Source organism: Mesoplodon mirus (genome assembly GCF_964341445.2).
Source record: "Mesoplodon mirus genome assembly, chromosome: 10".
Lineage (NCBI taxonomy): Eukaryota > Metazoa > Chordata > Mammalia > Artiodactyla > Ziphiidae > Mesoplodon > Mesoplodon mirus.
Window position 1 is genome coordinate 69,087,588 of NC_138986.1, and position 21,815 is coordinate 69,109,402.

The 21,815-nt window shown below is 42.1% G+C and overlaps 1 protein-coding gene and 1 pseudogene across 2 annotated transcripts; both read right to left on the reverse strand.

Moving 5' to 3' along the window:
* Positions 1-1,402: 1,402 nt before the first annotated feature.
* Positions 1,403-20,514, reverse strand: LOC309811196 (uncharacterized protein C6orf163 homolog; the record flags this gene model as incomplete). The annotated part of the gene is given in 7 exon segments (XM_082633787.1): positions 1,403-2,843; positions 2,845-2,896; positions 3,094-3,272; positions 9,530-9,732; positions 14,380-14,487; positions 15,926-16,017; positions 20,367-20,514. Coding segments are annotated over 7 exon segments (999 nt in total). The 3' UTR covers positions 1,403-2,626.
* Positions 17,072-18,355, reverse strand: LOC309811158 (density-regulated protein-like; annotated as a pseudogene). Its single transcript has 2 exons — positions 17,972-18,355; positions 17,072-17,671 (listed from the first exon to the last, which is right to left on the reverse strand). The product of its transcript is annotated as a density-regulated protein-like (transcript).
* Positions 20,515-21,815: the final 1,301 nt, after the last annotated feature.

The following is a 21,815-nucleotide window of genomic DNA, read 5'->3' on the forward strand; positions in this document are numbered from 1 at the left end:
ACACCTTCACTGTGGCCGTGAAGTGAACGTCTTCAGAAGATGCTTTCCTCCTGCTTTCCTTCCTTGTGCTCAGCTGCGAATCTGGTGAATGACGCCAATAACTCAGACACACAATCCTAGGTACAGCTTCCTTTCACTTCTAGAAGGGACAAAAACGATGCATGAGGTAGAGGACAGACCACGTCCTTCCAGTCCTCATCAGAGAAGCCACGGAGACACCCACCTGCAGAGTCAACCAACTAGGCACCAAGGCCTTTACCTCTGAACAAAAACAATGACGGAAGGCGTGGGCTGAAGACTGACTCTGTGGATTTGAAACTGGCTCTGACCCTTCCTCACTGTATGACATTGAGAAAGTGACTTGACCTGTCTGTGCCTGTGTTAATGGTTCCTACCTTTCACAGCCTGCTGCGAACATGAACGAGTCCACTTGTGTATGCATGGTTGGCGCACGCTAGCACTGCCCAGTGTCAGCTGCTGTTCTTATCTATTCAAGTCTGCAAAACCCAGGTCTCTCTCATGTAACCATCTGCCTGTGCCTTGTGATATTTTGAATTCCCTCTCTGTCACTAGCTGTGTGCCCTGGAGAAAGTTACTGAATATCCCTGAGCCTCGGTTTCCCTCCCTATAAATTGGGGGCAGTTCTAATTACTTTTAAAAGTCATTGTGAGGATTAAATATTAAGGTTTTTAAAGTGCTTCCCATGTAGAGAAAAGGAAACCCTCCTACACTGTTGGGAATGTAAATTGATGCAGCCACTATGGAAACAGTATGGAGGTTCCTTAAAAAACTAAAAATACAATCACCATATGATCCAGCAATTCCACTCCTGGGCATATAACCGGAAAAGATGAAAAGCCTAATTTGAAAAGACACATGCATCCCAATGTTCACTGCAGCACTATTTACAATAGCCAAGACATGGAAACAACCCAAGTGCCCATCAACAGACAATTGGTTTAAGAAGATGTGGTATATACACAATGGAATATTACTCAGCCATAAAATGAATGAAATATTGCCATCTGCAGCAACATGGATGGAGCTAGAGAATATCCTACTGAGTGAAGTAAGTCAGACAAAGAAAGACAAATATTATATGATATCACTTATATGTGGAATCTAAAAAATAATACAAATGAAGCTATATTCAAAACAGAAACAGACTCACATAGAAAACAAACTTATGGTTACCAAAGGGGAAAGAGGTGGGGGGAGGGATAAATTAGGAGTATGGGATTAACATATACATATTACTATATATAAAATAAACAATAAGGATTTACCATATAGCTCAGGGAACTATATTCAATATCTTGTAATAACCTATAATGGAAAATAATCTGAAAACAAATATATATATATAACTGAATCACTTTGCTGTATACCTGAAACTAACACAATATGGTAAATCAACTATACTTCAACTTAAAAAAAGTTCACACATGTAAATACGTACATAGTAGTTTTCATATTATCATTTGTAAAAATGGGATAACAACCACCCCTGTCCTGCCTATCCCATTGACTGCTATGAGAAGAACGTGCTGGAAAAAGCAGTGTAAAGTACTGTATAAATGTTCTGACTTCCAGCCCCTAGGCAATCGATTAGTATGGACCGCAGTAGTCCTGCAGAATCAGGAAGCTAAACACTAGGAGAGTGTAGTCCATTATGCAGCTGTAAACAAATCACTACTTTTATCATTAGGAAATCCCAGACTGGTCAATGTAAACAAATCCACCTAAGGCCTGCTTGACTACAGCACTTTTTAATTTACTGAAAACGGCTTTCCAGGTACTTAATTTTAAAGCCACCAATATAAGTGGGTGATTAATAATTTAGGGATGCTACATTAAAGTGGATAGATGTTTTTGGAGCAGTCTTTATGGCTTGGGTTTTCTTCCATTTTAATTCAGTAGATGTTCACATTTGTTGGTCCTGAGCATTGCGGTACAGAAAGCTTTTCTGCATTTTGACCTAAAGGAGATGAGTTCCAAGCACTCCTGGGCTTGGGTATAAACATAAGGGGACTCCCCATCCCTGAGGCAAGGAATCTGACCTCTAAAGACATATTTTTCTTTCACAAATGGCAAATATAAGAGAGTCCTTTCTGAATTATTTTATATAGGCTTCCCAGAATTTAAGTTTTATCCTATTGAATCTGAGAAACATTGCTTTTTTTCCTACAAAGCTATTGCAGTTCACAAAATAATAATCTTTAGACTAGATTACTAGACATACTGGATTACTAGACACACCTCTCCACAACGGAAACCATCTAAGAACATGTCCCTTTACTGTTTTTTAACTGCAACAAATACTAAAATAGTTAAATGTCTGGTGTAAACGTGAGTAAAGCCAGATACAGAAGTATGTTTAGACTTCTTCCAAGAAATCTTTTTCCCTCCTAGTCAGTTTTGACCCTTCTCACTGTTATCTCTCCTCTATTAGACTTGGAAACTCATCGGAGCCTGGAATGTGCTTTTGAATACTTTGGTTTTCCATCCAAATGCTCACAGCTCACTAGTCCCCTGCACATAACCGGGGATCAATAACTGGTTTTGGAGTGAATTTATTTAGTCTTTAGAACAATGTCTTTTGTAGTGCCATTTCAGATGAAGACTTCTAATCAAGAGTTGCTTGGTTCTCCTGAGTAATAAGACTGGAAGGTGTTTTCTTTCTTTCTGGCAGAATAAAATCTGCATGTCCCGGTGAGAGCTTCGGAAACGTATAACTGATGTATTTTTGAAACGCTACCCTGGTTTCCTGTAACTCCTCCTCCAGGAAATCTTTCCAATTTGTCATGATTCCCAGTTGCTTCGCCATGGACAGCAGCTCCCCGAGTGTTAAGCGATTTGTCCATCACATTTCCAAGCATGGCCTGATGTGTTTTTTCTGCTTCTTTTTTTTTGTGGTACGCGGGCCTCTCACTGTTGTGGCCTCTCCCGTTGCGGAGCACAGGCTCCGGACGCGCAGGCTCAGCGGCCATGGCTCACGGGCCCAGCCGCTCCACGGCATGTGGGATCTTCCCGGACCGGGGCATGAACCCGCGTCCCCTGCATCGGCAGGCGGACTCTCAACCACTGCGCCACCAGGGAAGCCCTTCTCTGCTTCTTGAAGCACTTCCTGAACCTCTTCTTGCTTCTGTCTCTGAGCCACGCAATAGTAGACGTTCATTTCATGTTCTTTTTCCTTTATCAGCTGGCTCACACTCTTCTTTTGATCCTTCATAACTGCGACACCAGCTCTCAAAAGTTCCTCCATGGCCTTTCTACAGAAAGGAATAAGGGTTGAATATTAATAGTTAGATGGATTAGCCACCAAAAAAAAAAAAAAAAGATTTTGTCTTTCACCGCAGATGTAGGAGAAATGGTTTCATGGTTTACATGAGTCACCAGTCTGAGACAGGCTGGTAGAGATGAGCTTTGATTAGATGTTAACAATAAAAAAATATTTTTCAGAGCAGGGAAGGAGCACATTGATTTCCCCACTGTGGGCTAGGGCGAGGCCACTAGTCTAGTGTCTAACGCTAACTTTAGGGACTCGTGTCCACTGTGGTCAGAAAAATATGAATGCAGAGTTCTAAAAAAAAATTGAAGAAATAGGGTCAGATTTCCAAACCCCTAGAGAAAGTATTTCTATATATCAACCCAGCTACTCACCTTTAGCCAGAGGGAAGGAAACTGTCTCACAGGGTGAGTTTAGCCCTATTCTTGATTCTGAGCAATACTCTAAGACAGCAGTCTCAAACTTTTTGGTCTCAGTATCACTTTTCACTCTTAAAATGACCAAGAAACCCAAAGAACTTTTGTTCATATGGGTTATATCTAGTGAGCCTAACAGTTTTAAAAGTTAAAAGTCAGACATTTAACAAACATTTATAAATTCATGTGAAGTATCGATAAATCCATTAAACATTAACATAAAACACTTACCTCATAGGAAAAATACTTTTTCTAAATCAAAAAACTTTTGGTGAGAAAAGTGGCATCATTTTACATTTGTGGCAAAACTCTTTACTGTCTGGCTTAATAGAAAAAAAAGCTAGATTTTCGTTTCTTTTCAATCTGTTGAGATATCACACATCATAAAACCCTGGAAAACACCACTACATACTCATGAGATAGAGTGAAAAGGCAAATCACATCTTAGTATTATTAAGAAAATAGCTTTGACCTTGGGGACCTGCTGAAAGGGTCTGGGACCATACTTTGAGAACCACTGCTGAATGAATTCATAGGCCTCTGGTTATAATGTATATAATTATATAGAATTTATAGCAGCCAACTATAAACTCAATAGTAACTGAATGATTAATATATTAACTCAATGATTACTCAAACAAGTCTATGAGGCAGTTCAGTCTATGAGTCCTATTTTATAGATGAGGAACTGTGGCTCAGAGAGGTCAAGCAACTTGCCCAGTTTCACTTAATTAGAAAAAGTGGCAAAACAAGTGCTACAACCCAGGCGGCCTGGGCTCAGGGCAAATCTCTTAGCCACTGAGATACACTTCTGGTGGATATCTCCTGATTCCTAGCTGGAATAGAACCTCTAAAGATTTGAGGATTAAAAAACCTACAAATGTTGAATTCGAGTATTTATGGTTGTTAATAAAAACCCTCCCCTCTCTGCCTCCTAGTCTACTACAGTCCTTCCAAGACTTACCCCAGCTTCTACCCTCCAAGATACAGTTCTCTCATTGTCTATGATGCTTTCAACTTGACTTTCAAACCTGACAGACTTTCCCAGTCTGGAGGTAAACATCATTTGTCCTGAGCCTCTCCAGCTGCTATGCTATTTTTCTCATTCCCTCTCCCACCAACTAGGCTATATCCGTTATTAATAACAAGGGTCACCACTTATTGAGTACTTACTGTGTCCCAGGGACTGTGCTAAGCAATTTACATGCACTATATCTCATTTAATTTTCACCCACTGAAGCCGGTTCTATTTGGATTTATTACCTCTTATTATTCCTGCGTAACAGGTGAAGAAAGTGAGGCTTGGGGAGACAGTTATTGTTCAATGTCACACAATGGAGCAAATCAGAGAGTTCCTGCCCTTCGGCAGAAAACATTGCCTGCTTCAGCAGCATAAGAGATCACTATACATTTCTTATCAGGAGGGCAACACACTGAAAATAACCTTTTAGAATTGCTATTCTGATAATATCAAGTAAACTGAATCTGAGTTGGGTGAAGTAGAGAGACCACTTCGTACTAGTCTGTAACAATCTGAGTGTACAATGATCTAAACTAATGATGAAAGAGAAAGGGATAGGCAGAGGGAGAGAAAGGGGGAAATCCAAGAAATATTACAAAGTCACAAGGGCCAGAATTCGTTATTGCTAGGATTTAGGGGCTACAGAAAGAAGAGGAATCAAAACCAACTTCCTGGGCTTCCCTGGTGGTGCAGTGGTTGGGAGTCCGCCTGTCAATGCAGGGGACGCGGGTTCGGGCCCTGGTCCAGGAAGATCCCACATGCCGCGGAACAACTGGGCCCATGCGCCACAGCTACTGAGCCTGCACTCTAGAGCCCGCGAGCCACAACTACTGAGCCCGCGTGCCACAGCTATTGAAGCCCACGCGCCTGGAGCCTGTGCTCCGCAACAAGAGAGGCTACTGCACTGAGAGGCCTGCGTACCGCAACAGAGAGTGGCCCCCGCTCGCCGCAGCTAGAGAAAGCCTGCGCGCAGCAACAAACACCCAACGCAGCCAAAATAAACTAAAAAAAAAAAAAAAAAACAACTTCTGGATTCTCAGCCCAGGTCACAGGACAATACAGGCAAAGATCTTGTTCAGAAGGTGCGTCTACACACAACCTTAGGATTCAGGCTGACGATTTATAAAATCTTTAGGATGTTGGTGAGATTGTGGAGATGATGATCAGAGCCCATGGGGCTTAGGTCAGAAGGAACTGGAAGGCATTTCCTTGAGCCAGCCCCAAATCCCCAAGGAGGAAGTTACGCCCCTTCTCCAGAACCACGGCTCCATCACAAGCAGGTATGAGCTTCCTACTAGGTCAGCCTGGCTTTCTCTGGACCCACACAGAGGAGGTGTCCATCTAAGGGGCTGACTAAAAAGCTCCACCAGAGCTGGTCTCAGGTACATCTGCTCAAAGTGTACCTTAGATGACACCAGCTCCCACCCTCCATGACAGCCCCCTTTAAACTCCTTACTACCAAAATCTGTTCTCGCTTAAAAGGATCTGATATTTTTTTGAAATGTCCTTTCCAACTTTCGCCAGTTATTTTCCCAGTGTTGGTACAGTAAAAACCAACACTTCATTTCTCCATAGGCAATTCCTAAGTTATGCAGGGATCTGTTTCCAAAATTCATTTGTGCATCCAATGTTTGGAGAAACACTGAACGTAGCAGATCATTTGCCAGGTGAGCCCACAATGAGCTATTTCACTTGAACTACAGGGCTCTTAGCACTATTTTAATTAGCTATAACCAATGTGCTTATAAGGAAAATATATTCTGATGTTCCACCTGAGACGCTGGGAACCTATTGCACCTGGTCTGCGGGAGGATTAGTGATACCTAAGCTGGGGCGGTAGACATCAGGCGGGGCGGGGAGGAGAGGAGGCATCTCCAGAGTCCAACCTTCAGCAGCACGTTTATATCTCTGGGGTATTAATGCTCCCACTTCCCTTGGCTCCGCCTCATTAAACTCCCCACCTTCCCCTCCATGTGTTTGCTCATGCTGTCCCCACTCTTTTCAGTCCTTCACACATGGGACCTCCTCTCTTCTCTCTAGGGCCCAAACCAAGACTAACTTCCTCCAAGAAACCCATCTCACCACACAGCCCACACACTCTTTGCTTGATCTTTCCAGGACCGAGAACTCCTCCAGCACCCATGTGTTCTTTGCACAAGTCCCTCCAGCCTTGCTCAAAGGGGACAGCTATGCTTTAGCTACTTCACATAATGTTGTGGCAAGAGCCTTATTCCTCAGTGCCCAAGCTCAGAACCACATCCCCAGAAGGCACTTGATGAACCCTGGTGAAGTGAGCAGGGTGGCGTAAGGGAAGGCCACAAGCTTTGGTATCATACACACCAGGGTTTGTATCTTCTCCAGGTGACCTTGGGCAGTTGCTTAGTCTCTCTCTGAGACTCAGCATGTTCACCTGAAGATACGAAGGATGACTGAATCCCCCAGGAAGGGATATGAGGATTCAGTGAGAAGCATACAAAGGGCCCTGCATGTTCTAGTGTGGAATAAAGGGTAGCTGTCACCAGGAATTACAGCCATGACCACACACATTCCTGAGCAGTCACTTCAGTCACGCCTTTGCCTTGGGCGGGAAAATACTCAGAACCTTCCCGAGCAAGATGTTTCTTTCTTTTTTTTTTTTTTTTTACCTTTAAGAGAAAGAGTACAGTGTCTCCTAGATAATCTGTTTAGAACTCAATCACCTCAACCCACAAAGAAAGTTTTCTGAGCATTTAACAAATTTGTCACAATATGAAAGTATTCTGAATCCTGAAGTCTTGAGTGAAAGTTTATAGCCAAGTAAGAGATCCACAGTGGAATTCTCAACAGTGGCCCTTCTCCATATATGAATTTCTGCAAATGCTCTAAAGAACGCTGGAAGCTAGCAATGTCTCGAAATAAGACCTGGTGTGCTGCAAAGTGGGTTCAGCTGACTGGAACAAGCTTGAACCTTTGATAACTATTTAAAGAACACCCATGCGCAAGGTTCTCCACCAGGTACTTGAACACATCAATAACAAAATGGACACTCTAGATGGATATACTTAAATAACAGGCATGGCAGTTCCCTAATCTTAGTCAACTGGCTTAATGAAAGGTGGCTGTGAACCTCACAGAGGAAAGGGCCAAAGAGGGACAAAAAAAAGCGGAAGAGGGAAGGAGGAAGCAGGAGGCTGCCGGTGTGTGTGAGGAGAGGACCCAGAGGCTTCTTCAGGATGGACACAGCTCCTGCAGATAGAGGGTGGGAAGCAGAGGGAGAGGAGAGCCACCTTCCACTGCTTTGGACCACAACTCACTCAGGAGTTACCGCCTTCTCCAACTTTCTCCTGAAAGCCTCTTTCCTCTTCTTCCTCTGCCTCCCAGTGACTCACAGCCTGTGCAAGAAGGGGGGACCACCAAAGTAGCCACGGCTGCAGCCTTCATTCCTATTTATCTGCACTCCCTACAGAATTTTACCTTTGGCCCTATTCTAAACAGTTCTAACACGGACGACTTTACCCATTAATTATATACAAATAGATTTGTTCACTCAAGCAGCAAAGCAAGAGACAAGTCCTAGTCCAGGAGATGGAATACAAAGGTTTTCAGTTTGGGTCCTGCTGCTTCAGCTACATGAGCTTGGTCAGGTCGCTGAACACCCGGAAACCGAGGTTCTCTCTTGGCCACTAGGGCTCCTGACTGCTGTCCTGTTAAAACTGGCCAATTCCATCAAATGTTCATTACATATTATAAAATGGTTCCTTTGGTATTTTTCACACATATATATATGATCCAATTTATGTAAAAATTATTTCAGATTATGCACATATATAAGGCTGTAAATACATCAAAAGGGCACAGAAGGATACAGACCCCGTTCTTTAATATGATTGTCTCTGGGAGACAGGGACAGGGTAGGAAGCAGTGAGTTGGGACTTTGCAATTTTTGCTCTCTATGTTTCCATAAGGTCAACTTCGTTTACAGCATTATGACTTGTGTAATAAGAAAAAGACCAAAAGTAACCCATCCACAGTAGTGTATGGTATGCGCTAGAGAATGTGAAGACTGACTTATATGTGTCTGTGGAAAAGTATTTCTTGATTCCTCTCCTCCCCTAAAACTGGAGATATAGAATGAAAAACACAATTTTTAGAACAGTAGTTATCTCGCGAGACGGGGGAAAGGAAGGAAATGTGGTTGAGGAAGAACATGGGACTTTTTAATCCCTTCAGATGGCTGGTAGGCCCTTGAGTATTCGTGTTATTTTTCTTTAAACCACACACACACGCACACATACACACACACACACATATTCTACAATACACTATATATTGTTCTCTCTGTTTGATATATTCCATAGTAAAAATGTAAAAACAGGGCTTCCTTGGTGGTGCAGTGGTTAAGAATCCGCCTGACAATGCAGGGGACACGGATTCAATCCCTGGCCTGGGAACAGCCCACATGCCGCGGAGCAACTAAGCCCGTGAGCCACAACTACTGAGCCTGCACTCTAGAGTCCGTGAACCACAACTACTGAAGCCCATGCACCTAGAGCCTGTGCTCCACAACAAGAGAAGCCACTGCAATGAGAAGCCCACGTGCCGCATTAAAGAGTAGCTCCTGCTCACCGCAACCAGAGAAAGCCCGTGCACAGCAACAGAGACCTAATGCAGCCAAAAATAAAAATAAAAAATAAGTAAATTTTTTAAAAATGTAAAAACACAAAAGCTGGGAAATATCCACCTATGTGCTTCAACCTTATCCCTTTCTCCAAGTTGATTCTGACAGAGTAAGACACTGATTTGCAGGGGTGCCCCCTGGAGTACCTTCTCTGGGCCTGGATCTCCTCCTGGACTATGTGCCTCTCCTGGGCCTGGGCTTCCTCCACGGCCTGGACTTTCTCCCGGTGGCACTCCATCATGATCCTCTGGATCCTGTGGACCACGCGTTGCTCGGCAGCCAGGTGTTCTCGCTGCAGTTTTTCCTCCATGTTTTGATGCAACTCGATCTTGGTCTTATATACCATTTCCTTAAGCAACAGAAAAACTAGGTTTAGGTGTTACAGCTTTGATGTTTAAAAACGTTATTCAGGGCTTCCCTGGTGGCGCAGTGGTTGAGAGTCCGCCTGCCGATGCAGGGGACACAGGTTCGTGTCCTGGTCCGGGAAGATCCCACATGCCGCGGAGCGGCTGGGCCCATGAGCCATGGCCGCTGGGCCTGCGCGTCTGGAGCCTGTGCTCTGCAACAGGAGAGGCCACAACAGTGAGAGGCCCGCGTACCGCAAAAAAAAAAATATATATATATATATATATATATATATATATATTTTTTTTTTTTAAATAGTAAAGGAATACAGAAAAAATGGAAAAAGAAAAGAACTGGAATGGTATATCCATACCATGGAATATTACATGGCTATTAAAAGGAAAAAATAAAGAAAAGTGTATACTATATGGAAAAGTTTCATTTATAATGATGTTAAGTAAAATCAGAAATGCACAAACTATTTAGCATAAAATACATATATAGATAATATTGGAAAGGAATTGCAAAAAGAAAAGTAGTTGGGTCACAGGTATTTTTTCTTGATTGTCCAAATATTCTATAGTGTCCTATTACCTTTATCCATGATTAGAAATACAGAATATGATACTGCTTTAGGAAGTCAGTCCTGGAAAATGGCAGAAATAATGACTATGAGAGTCTCCTGGGCAGGAGGACACCTGAGGCCCAGGCAGCAAGCACCGCACACGACCGCAGTCACAGGAAGCTGCCTGCCAGTCCCCACTGTCGTTCTGGAGCATTCCAGCTCATTCGAGTTGAGGGGCTCTTCCTCGTTCACAAAGGGGATGGGAGCAAGGGCTCCACTGCGCCAAGGTAGAAGGACCTGTGGAGCCTTCAGCCGAGTAAAAAGAGGCACTTGCCAAACCAGGACCTGAGGGAAACAGGCTCCCAAGGAAAACCCTGTATCCCTAGAAATGTCCACTGACAGCACAGTGTGACAGGCACAGTGCTAGGGGCCGATGCTACAGACAGAAGGAGGGTGGAATCCTCCTCGGGACTCGCTGCCTAGCAGAGGAGACCCAGACCCCATCCTGCAACCAGTGGTTTAACAGAAACACATGCCAGAAAGGAGGGGCAATTTATTCCATCCAGGAGTTTCAAAACTTTCATTTAAAGGTCAGTTTGTATCTGTTTCAGGGGTAAGAGAGAACATAAAGAAACAAAGGTGCTCAATATTCTGTGATAACCTAAATGGGAAAAGGATTTGATAAAGTATAGAAACATGTATATGTATAACTGAATCACTTTGTATAGAAACATGTATATGTATAACTGAATCACTTTGTTGTACACCTGAAACTAACACAACATTGTAAATCAACTCTGCTCCAATATTAAACAAAATTTTTTTTAAAAAAAGAATAAAAACAAAAGAAACTAAGTTATTTCACAGAGTGAGTCAGTGGAAGAACTAGGAACAAAAGCAGATTCTCGCCCACCAGCTTCTCGCTTCATTGTTGGCTGTGATGCTGGGGTCTTTCCAGAGATTCAACAGTTTATTTTCCTTCCAGAAACGCCATCCAGGCTTATAAGACAGTGAGGTTCCTCCCTCCCTCCTCCTCCCTGTCTCCCAGAGACAATCACTGAGCAGGGAATGGAAGGTTCTGCTACAGGTAATAAGCCTGAGTCTCTATCTTGTAGTCAGAGGCCATTGTTTCACGTCTTAGGGGATATTTTAACTTCTTAGGGATTATTTCTGGGTTTTCAAGTACATTTTCAGTAACTGAGTTTGCTGAATGGTTGAGCCTTAGATAGATGAAGTATTATCATAATACATTTCTATTTGAATCATAGAATTTAAAACTGACACACCAGCCCTTTCTTTTGACCGGGTTCTGAACAAGGATTCAGAGAATTGAACCCTGTCCCTCTTTTATGTGATGGTTTAGTAAAACCAAAATCGTTTTACTGCCTCACACAGCATGTCCAATACCTACTTAAAGCTACGGAAAAATAATTCAATGACCTACTGTTTGGCGGTGTTCTTACTCAATGGAAAGCCTTCCAGTTAAATGACTTTTACTGAAATGCATTTTGAGTGAATCAGCCTCTATCTGGAGATAAGAGACAGCCTCATGAAATCCATCCTCTTTACTGTGCAGATGTTTGACAGACCTTCCTTTATTATACAATGCCTCCCTCATGAGAAGTTTCTCTCAGGTATCACATGGAGGAAGATCTGGGCCATCTGAGTACCGGATTTGTTGTTACCTTATGGACATGGTGATTCATAGCACTTTCCTCTGTGCATTGACTGTCAGAAAACTCAAGGGCCAGCTATGATAACTGCACAGGACTTCATGGCATACAGACATTTCTAACTTTCGGATTCACACCTGACTTCATTCTATTTCCTACTCTCATTTTCCCTTAGCTTCCACTTTATTATTTACTTTTAATATTATTGTATTTGAATAACATAATATGAGCACCTTTTCAAAATCCTATCTGTCCATTGGACAAGGCCTGGAAATTTTATTTAACAGCAAGCATCTGACACCCAAATTCTTAACATCACAGAAGAGCAATACCTGGTGATTTCTACGTCTCAGAACGTAATGCTGTTTGGCTCTAGAAGAACTTGGTTTTCTGCTCTCTATAAGGGTAATCTCAAACTTTAATATGAGAGAATATGTGTGACTTTATATGTGTTTATATCAAACTTTAATATATGTGAGAATCACAGGGGCTGCTGGTTAAATAGGCTGCCAATGACTCTGTAGGTCAGGTAGAGCCCAGGAATCTGCAGGTAAGTAGGCTCTAAGGAGGTGGTTCAGAGACACCCCCTGGGGAGCAATAGCGATGTCTGTCTGGGGACCCTACAGCTGAAACAACCCTCCACATACCTCTTAGACAAATCACTCATTCATCATAATAATAATAAAAAAAAAAAGTCCCTGAGACTTTTTAAGAATAATTTGGAAAGGTCAACCTCCCTCTTTAAACTTTCTTAGGACTTCTTCTATTTTAACACTAAGTGCATCAACTCAACCCAAAGACTATATGGGGTACCATCAAATTACCTAGAGCAAGACTAGGAGGCAAGCTCCTTGAAACAGGCATCACATCTAAGCTACGCCTGCATCATCACAACCTAATGCCAGGAGTGGTATTAAAATGTGGATCCTCTGGCTGCAGCACAGGGTAGGGTCCCAGAGGCCCACACCCATGGAAACGGTTTCCCCTTCAAATTGCTGGGCTGCGGGAGGTCCAGGGTGGTGAAGGTGTTTGTTAGGGGCCCGGGGAGTGGGGATTTATCAATTGATAGAGGAGTATTTCACTATTCAAGAACCAGTGTGGCCGTTCCGGTCCCAGCTAGCTGAGCAGCAGGCCTATCTGGACATGCTATAAACGCTCCTCCCGTTTCGAAGTGAAACAGGGATGGCCACTGGAGTCAAACAGGGAGGGTCAACCGTCCCTTAGGAGCCCTGGGGTGGAGCTCCCTTTCCTGCCAGAAAGTCTTCAGAGGACAGTCTATTTAATCTCACCTGGTACAGAGCTGATACACGGCAGGTGCTCACGGCCGAAACGAGAGACAAAAGGGCTCATGGTCCCCGAACTGTTTATTCGTTATGTTCTAATTGAATTAGGCCAAACCTGGGCCCACACTTCTGCCACTTTCCCTCCAGCCTCTGCCCAGGAATCATCACACCTGCATCGTGCCCTGTCCTGTCCCTCCCGTGACCCACGTGTGAAAATAGTTCTGTCTGTTTTTTCCTTTGAGCAGAGTTTGGGACTGAACTGTGTAAGGAAGCCCTGGGTCTCTGCCTGCACAGTTTACTAACTACCCAGGGTAGTGTACTGGAACAAGTTACAGGCTGGAAAGAGTCCCCCTCATTGTGTGACCTCTGGCCCTGCAGGAAATACCTGAGAAGCAGAGGGCCCTCTTGGCATCGCGGTAAATGCAAACTTAGGAAAAAGGATGCAATCAGAGAGCTCAGGAGAAGGGAGAGAAGCGCCTGCTTCCTCTGTTCAGCCCGTTTTCACACTTACAGAGTCAAGGCACTGTGCTGGCACCGGGACAAGGGTGGTAGCGAGGCGGACACACCCTTATGAAGGCTGCAGGCAGATGGCGATCAGATATTCAACAAGTAATCAATCCTCCAATCTATTTACTTACACCAGTGCTAGGTGGTGATGCCGTTAAAGAGGGTGGGGTGACAAGGACACTGTATGGGTAGCAGGACAGAGCTGATCAGGTAAGGTCTCCCTTGACCAGTGATGTCTGATGTCTGATGAAGTGCAGGAAGAACATTCTGGCAAAGTCCCCAAGGTGGGAAAGAGTGTGGTGCGTACAGGTTTGAGGGTCCAGAGGAAGGGCACTGAGAGGAGGAAAGGGAGCCAGTGGCAAGGGAGGTAGGGTCCGGCAGGCAGGGGTGCCTCCTTCCTACCTTAACCCCATAAAGGTTTGGGTTCATTATATCAAAGGCCATTCATTATGCTTCATTACGTCAAAGGGATTCTCTTGCACCCATGCATCACTGTTGCCATGGAGTCCAGCATATCTTCTGTGAAAATCCTGGGCCTCCCAACCAACCTCCACGGAACACGCCACCCAGAGCTTTTTACTAAAGTACCGCTAAAAAGACAACAAACAAGCCACTATAAAAACCTGTAAACCTTTTTGATGTTCCTCTTTCAGAATCTGGATTTTCATTTTGTGCATGTCATTTGCTTCTTCAAGGGCTTTCTTCACTGCTTCTCTTTGGCGTTCATCAGCCTTTGAAAGAGTTCATTTATTTATTAATATATATCAGGTTTTCATGTTTAATGAAAACTAGCAACCACCCTGGGGCCCCTGACTACTGGCTCTGTTCCCATCTCAAACCTCCCATAGCAAACTAGGCCTCAGCCAGAGATGCCCTAACACAGAGAGGCCCAAACTATGGCTAAAATCACTGTTTCAGGAATTGCTAAGGAGAGCTTTACTGCAGGCTGCTGGGCTGTCTTTTTTCTTTGGCACTTTATTTCTTGCTTGATTGACTATCAAAGTCATGTATGCTCATCGCAGAAAATCTGGAAAATACAGAGAAGTGGAAAAATGCACAAAGCCTGAAATTACTGAGAAGGGAGGCTGAGTACCATCCCAGATCCCCTGCATCAGGGTCTTCAGGAAGAGGTTTCATTATTTTATTTCAAGAGAATGCCCAGAACATTAGTTATATTTAAATTGTATATTGTTATATTTAAATTGTACATTATTCACAAAAGCATTCTCTGGTGTTAGGGTAGTTAATTAATGGCTCACAATCAATTTAAATTTTATTATTATTGATAAGGATACATGTCTAGTAAGATTTTTATTTCTATTACCCTTTGCACTGGAGCATTTTATACTTTCGAAGTACTTTAATACCAAGCTTTTGCTGGGACTAATGCTGGGCAATCCCAACACTCTTTGCTATGATGTTTACTTTATAGAGAAACCGAGAAACAATATCCTAGCACTGTGGGTTGTCCTGCTCTCAAGAAGCGCTAATTTTCTTTAGGAAGTCACGTATGGCATTTTCTCTCTAACTGGAAGAGTGGGAGCTGGAGCATTGAGATTCTGCTTCGTTGAAGTGTCTGGGACCTGACCGTGAGCCCCAAGACCCTCAAAGTGCCTCCACGGCCCTCGGCAGTCACACGGACAAGGTGTCCAGGACTTTGGAGCGAAGGGGCGCTGGGAGAGGGGGTGAAAAGGAGAGTCAGCTGTGACGCAGCATTTGGAAAAAACAGGCACTTAGGGGCATTACACACTGCACAAACGAATGGTCTACTGTATATTAAATATTAAGCAATAATAAACAAGTACAACAAGAATGTCTTTTTAAAAAGCTTTTAATCCCATGAGAATAAAGGGAGCAGGCAGGAGTCCTCCACACAGAGGGGCAATTTAGACAGAAGGACACTCCTGATGATTTCTACTTCTTAGTTAGCACCTACTGTGTGCCGGGCACGTTATTTCATTGAACTCTCTCAATAATCCTACAGAGTGAGTATTACTGTTCCTCTCTTACATTGGAAGACGCCAAGACTATGGAGTTGAAGAACTTGCTACCCTGGTCCCACAGACGCCAGCACTCAAGTCAGTTCTGCCTGACTCCACTCTTTCATACAAATCCAAAACGTGAAAGAACCACAAAGATGCATTCAGGTTGATTTCCAACCTCTTTTACCTCAGCCCATACGTCAGCCTCTGCTCTGGCAATACGTCCTTTGAGTACAGCTTCTTGAAACTGCAGTATTTTTTTTTTAATGGGTAAATTTGCTTTATCACATAATTTTATTTAGCTAAATTCACAGTTAATGCAGAATTTCATTTTCTTAATTTACATCTTTATTATACATTCTTTCAATTATTTTAAAACCCACTAATTCATTTAATATTGCAATTTGCATGGCAATAAACAATGGGTTCTAACTTTCTTAAAGGTGTCTATAGCAATTTAAAATACCATGAGTCTTCTTTTCAGTTTGTAGCACCTGACTTAAGACCTTTACAAAAACAGATTTTAAATTCATTTAATGTACTCATTAAGATTCATTGTCACTGTTTCTCTTGTAAGGAAAACAAATTTCAATTGCTATTTCCCAGACTATATTGAGCAATGGTGTATATTATTTTCAAATGGTTAGCAGAATTTTACTCACGTAAATTTATAGCCAGAAAAAGAACTCCGCCTCTCTGAATGCCTATCCACTCAAAACAATGATGAAAATAATGTATAAAATGGATTTGAGGGTCTGACCTCCTACTTAACATTATCAAACACTTTCCAAGTATTCCTAGAAAATATTTTAAGATATATGCAAATATTCTACCATATGACAAACCATCATTTCTTTAACCATTTCCCAATTGTTCATCTTTATCATTTGTAATTTTTTTACATCATGAGTAGCACTTTGAAGAACACCCTCAACCATAGTTTCAAGCCAGACATTATATCTTTAGGATAATGTCAAGAAGTGGGTCAAACAGTGCAGATAGTTTTAAGGCTGTTAGTATACTTCACCAAATAATCTCCAGAACAGCTTGAACAACTATTACCAACAATATGTTAATAGGCCCACAGTGAACTTGGCTGGTGACAGTGAAGCAAATTCAACTACAGATCCATGAGATGCTCAAGCATCTCAAAACTATCATACCAAAGGAGCAAGGAGACAGTTATTACTGGTGATGAAGCCAAATTCAAATTCTTCAAAATAGCACTCAGCTTAACAACAACAACAAAATCATGATTATTTAAAAATAATCAACAGAAAAGCTTTCCACAGAAAGTCTAGTTTTTCCAAAAATAAAAAGTTAAAAAGTCAGTACCAAATGACCAAAATTTTTTATTTGACTAAATTCTATTTCATGCATAAGCATGACACCCTCTCCTGTTTATTAGGCTTCGGCAATAAAAAAAAAAAAACCCAAGCAGCCTTGTACAGAACAGTGAAAATGCCAGGGGTGAGGGTAGGCTACAGTTTTACTGTAGGATAAACACATATATATATTTTAAAAGACCTCTCTCCCTTTGGCCATATCAACAATCAGTTCAGATCATTAAATACAGACAAATTTTCAAAATCGCTTCTTCACTTCTCCAAGATCTTCAATGCTATTATCATCCATTTCTGGCCATTCTCCCTGAATGACATCACTTGTGTCACCTGTAAAGTGTCCCTGAATGATTCCATCCTCCCCTATTACTGAGGCACCCAGGAGAATTTCTGAGCAAAAACCCTTTGTGCTTCTTCAAGATCGATTTCAAAAGTTGCAAGGTCACACACTCTTGTTACGTATTTCTTCTTTGCTCTGGGAATTTTGGCTATCGTAACCTTTTGTGGTACAGTTTTCTTTTTTTGTTTTGACCCCTTCCACCTCTCTTTTGTTTTTTCTTCTCTTCCTCTTCCCCTGCTGTTCCTTGACCCTCACTTCTTCTTCTTTTTTTAAAAATTATTTTATTTCATTTATTTTTGGCTGCGTTGGGTCTTCGTTGCTGTGCGCAGGCTTTCTCTAGTTGTGGCGAGTGGGGGCTACTCTTTGTTGTGGTGTGCGGGCTTCTCATTGCAGTGGCTTCTCTTGTTGTGGAGCACGGGCTCTAGGCGCGCGGGCTTCAGTAGTTGTGGCACAGGGGCTTAGTTGCTCCGCGGCATGTGGGATCTTCCCAGACCAGGGCTTGAACCCGTGTCCCCTGCATTGGCAGGCAGATTCTTAACCACTGCGCCACCAGGGAAGTCCGTCCCTCACTTCTTGTTCCAGCTTCTTGTTCGGGTGAATTTTCTACAGCAAGTTTTGCAAACTCGTTTGGAAAATTCTTCTCTAACCATTGTTGACATTTAGCAACATCAGACATATATTCACAGTACTCTGTTGGTAATGAATACACTCCGCAGTAAAGGACTCAAGTGGGTAATCTGCATCTAATTTGGTATTGCTCCTTGGGTCTCCTTTGCAATCGTGCCCACCGGATTCAGAAATGTCAGCAGCCATTTCAAAACCCGGGTGGTCGCACAGTCTCCGTCATCTCCGCGCCCGCCACTACCGCCAGCTGAAGTGACACATGAGACTCCTCTTCCCCAGCCAGAGCCGCCCAAGAGCTCGGTAACAGTATTAAATCCAATGAGTCTGTGTTTGGATTTAAAAGTTCTGTAGGACACTGCCAGGGTTGAGAACTACCCTATGCAATACTCATTAGCATTTATACAGACATTTCAACATGCTTTAATTTATTCACTTAATGTTTGGATTCAGATATCCTAGGAGGCATAAGGAATCAACCAATAAAAGCGTATTAAGAATAGATATCCACTGTTCTGCGTGTAAAAGGTCAAATCATTATAGAGATAATAATTAATAAGTCATACTAAACTGTTATTAAAAGTTAAAATCAGTTTTGTTATTGATATTTTTAGAGGATGATCCCAATTTGATCTCCCGCTACATTTTAGCTTTTTCAAAACACCCTCCATTCTCTAGCTTCTTACATTTTCAAAGATCAGGAGTGAAATTTAATCACTACTAATTTAACATATTAAGGAAGAGAGGATATGAGAAGTATTTTGAGAGTTCTTAGGAAAACACTTTTAAGGCTTAAAGTCAGACTGAAAAATCTGACGGAGATAAGGAGAGAAGGAAACCTGTAATTACAACTTGATTTGCTTACTAAAAGTGTATATATGGGGGGGAGGGATAAATTGGGAATTTGGGATTAACAGATACACACTACTATATATAAAATAGACAAACAGGGCTTCCCTGGTGGCGCAGTGGTTGACAGTCCGCCTGCCGATGCAGGGGACGCAGGTTCGTGCCCCGGTCCGGGAAGATCCCACATGCCGCAGAGCGGCTGGGCCCATGAGCCATGGCCGCTGAGCCTGGGCGTCCAGAGCCTGTGCTCCACAACGGGAGAGGCCACAGCAGTGAGAGGCCCGTGCACCACAAAAAAAAAAAAAAAAAGATAGACAACAAGGACCTACTGTATAGCACAAGGAATTATACTCAATATCTTGTAATAACCTATGATGGAAAACAATCTGAAAAAGAACATATGTTTTATATAAAAGAATATATATTTTATATAATATATTTATATAAAATTCTAAATATTTATATAAATTTTTATATTTATATATATATAATGAATCACTTTGCTATATACCTGAAACATGGTAAATCAACTATATTTCAATAAAAATTTTTTTAAAATACAGAAGGATTTAAAAGAGGAAGAAAAAGAAGTGTATATATAGTACATATTCTCATGTTACCCAGATCTACCTACTTTTATGTCACCAGCTACTAATAAAGGATATAGTTTTACCATATGCTAACGCATATATATGGAATCTAAAAAAAAAATGGTACTGATGAACCTAGTGGCAGGACAGGAATAACGACGCAGACAGAGAATGGACTTGAGGGCGGGGGTGGGAAGGCGGAAGGGTAAGCTGGGACGAAGTGAGAGAGTGGCATGGACATATATACACTACCAAATGTAAAACAGATAGCTAGTGGGAAGCAGCTGCATAGCACAGGGAGATCAGCTCGGTGCTCTGTGACCACCTAGAGGGGTGGGATAGGGAGGGTGGGAGGGAGACGCAAGAGGGAGGGGATAAGGGGATATATGTATAGCTGATTCACCTTGTTATAAAGCAGAAACTAACCATTGTGAAGCATTATACTCCAATAAAGATGTTAAAAAAAAAGAATATAGTTTCTTTCACCCATGTATTAAGGTATTACTTAGAGATATTTCCTCTCCTATGTGTATGGAAGGTGCCCAAGTACGAGGAAGGGCAAAAAGAACTCTCAGTTACTATTATGTGCCAGGCTTTAGAATAGGTACAAATATTTCATTAAAGTCTCAAGACAAATCTGCAAGGTAAGTATTAACATACCTATTTACATATAAGGAGACAGACTGAGAGGCTAAGCATACTGTCAAGGCACACAACTGGGAAGTGGAGAACTGGATTTCAACCCACATTCTTCTCATGCCAAACAGACACCCCTGCAGGACAAGCAACTTTGATCAGGAGGGCTGATCAAAGTCTACACATCAGGAAGAATGTCATAGAATGCTATGAAACATTAGAACAAAGGAAAACAGCAAAGTCACTTACCCAGTATATCTTTTTGAGTGTAAAAGCGTGTCTTAAATGGCTTGTACTCATGGATCCGTTTGAAGATTTCCCCAAAGGGGGCTGGTGGAATTATTTTATTACATACAGCACAGCAAACAAAGTTTGTGTAATTCGGATTTCTGATCATAATTAAATCTGTCTTTTACTACGTGCACTTAAAACACTCTTAGGATCAGAAAAAGTAATTTTAAGAAAAGCTAGACGTTTGAGAAAGCTGGAAGAGGTTCAAGGTTTGGAGACAATGCTAGAGGCTTGCAAGGATTAAATGATTTGCCATGATTAGGTAGTGGTTATGTGCCTAATGGTAAAGAACGGTACTGAAAGCCTCTGCCATATAAGGTCTGGGCACTGGATTTGGGAAGATTTAAGCAGTTGCTCCCTCCTAGACTCTAGATTAAATTGTTAACTTACTTAGCAACTGTTGCTAGGTAAGACAAGCTTTGCTCATAAAAGCAACTAGAAATAATGACTAAAGGGAACATGGTACAGCTGTTCATTTCCCAGATACCTTCTGTATCAGTTTCCTTCTGGGGCTGTAACAAATTACCACATATTTAGTAGCTTAAAACAACACAAATTCATTCGCTTGTACTTCCAGAGGTCAGAAGTCCAAAATGAGTCTTATGGGGCTAAAATTAAGATGTTAGCAGCACTGGTCCTTCTGGAGGCTTTAGGGAGAATCTGTTTCCTTGCCTTTTCCAGCTTCCAGAGGCCACCCACATTCCTTGGCCCATGGACTCACATCAATATAGCCTTTTCTCTTCCTGTTTGCAGGGTGACATTGCTTCTTCCTCTGATCATCTGCCTCCCTCTTATAAGGACTTCTGTGATTCTATCAAGCCCACCCAGATAATAAAGGATAATTTCCCCATCTCAAAATCCTGAACTTAATCACATCTGTCAAGACCCTTCTGCCATATAATGGAACATATTCACAGGTTCTAGGGATTAGGATCCAAACATCTCTGGGGTGGTTGGGGGAAAAGGAATATTATTCAGCCTGCTATACTTTCTGTTAAATGGTTTGTTTTAAAGAATTGATTTTTTAGGCCAGAAAAGGAGGGAGTTTAATTTTTTTCAGGTTATCTATAAATATGTTTTTGTGCCATGACAATAAAACTGGGAAATATCACAAGTATCTTAAAGGAGAATTTACTTTCATTAAGCAAGCACTCAAAATTACTAAGCTTGGTTTTAAAATCAGAGTTAACTAATTTGTTGTCCTTGTTTTAAAATGGAAAGTGCTATATCTCAAGAACCCCCTCGGTGCCTGGCAAACTGGGACAGATTGGTCACCCGATAAGGGTATAAAATAATAAGTAACTTCACTGTTTACGTCAGGAAATTCTTATCAACTTGTCAGTTGAACTGCTTGCTCCTCTGGGCAAATAGCTCTTCTATCAGAAGAGATTGCTTCCCTGGGCAAAG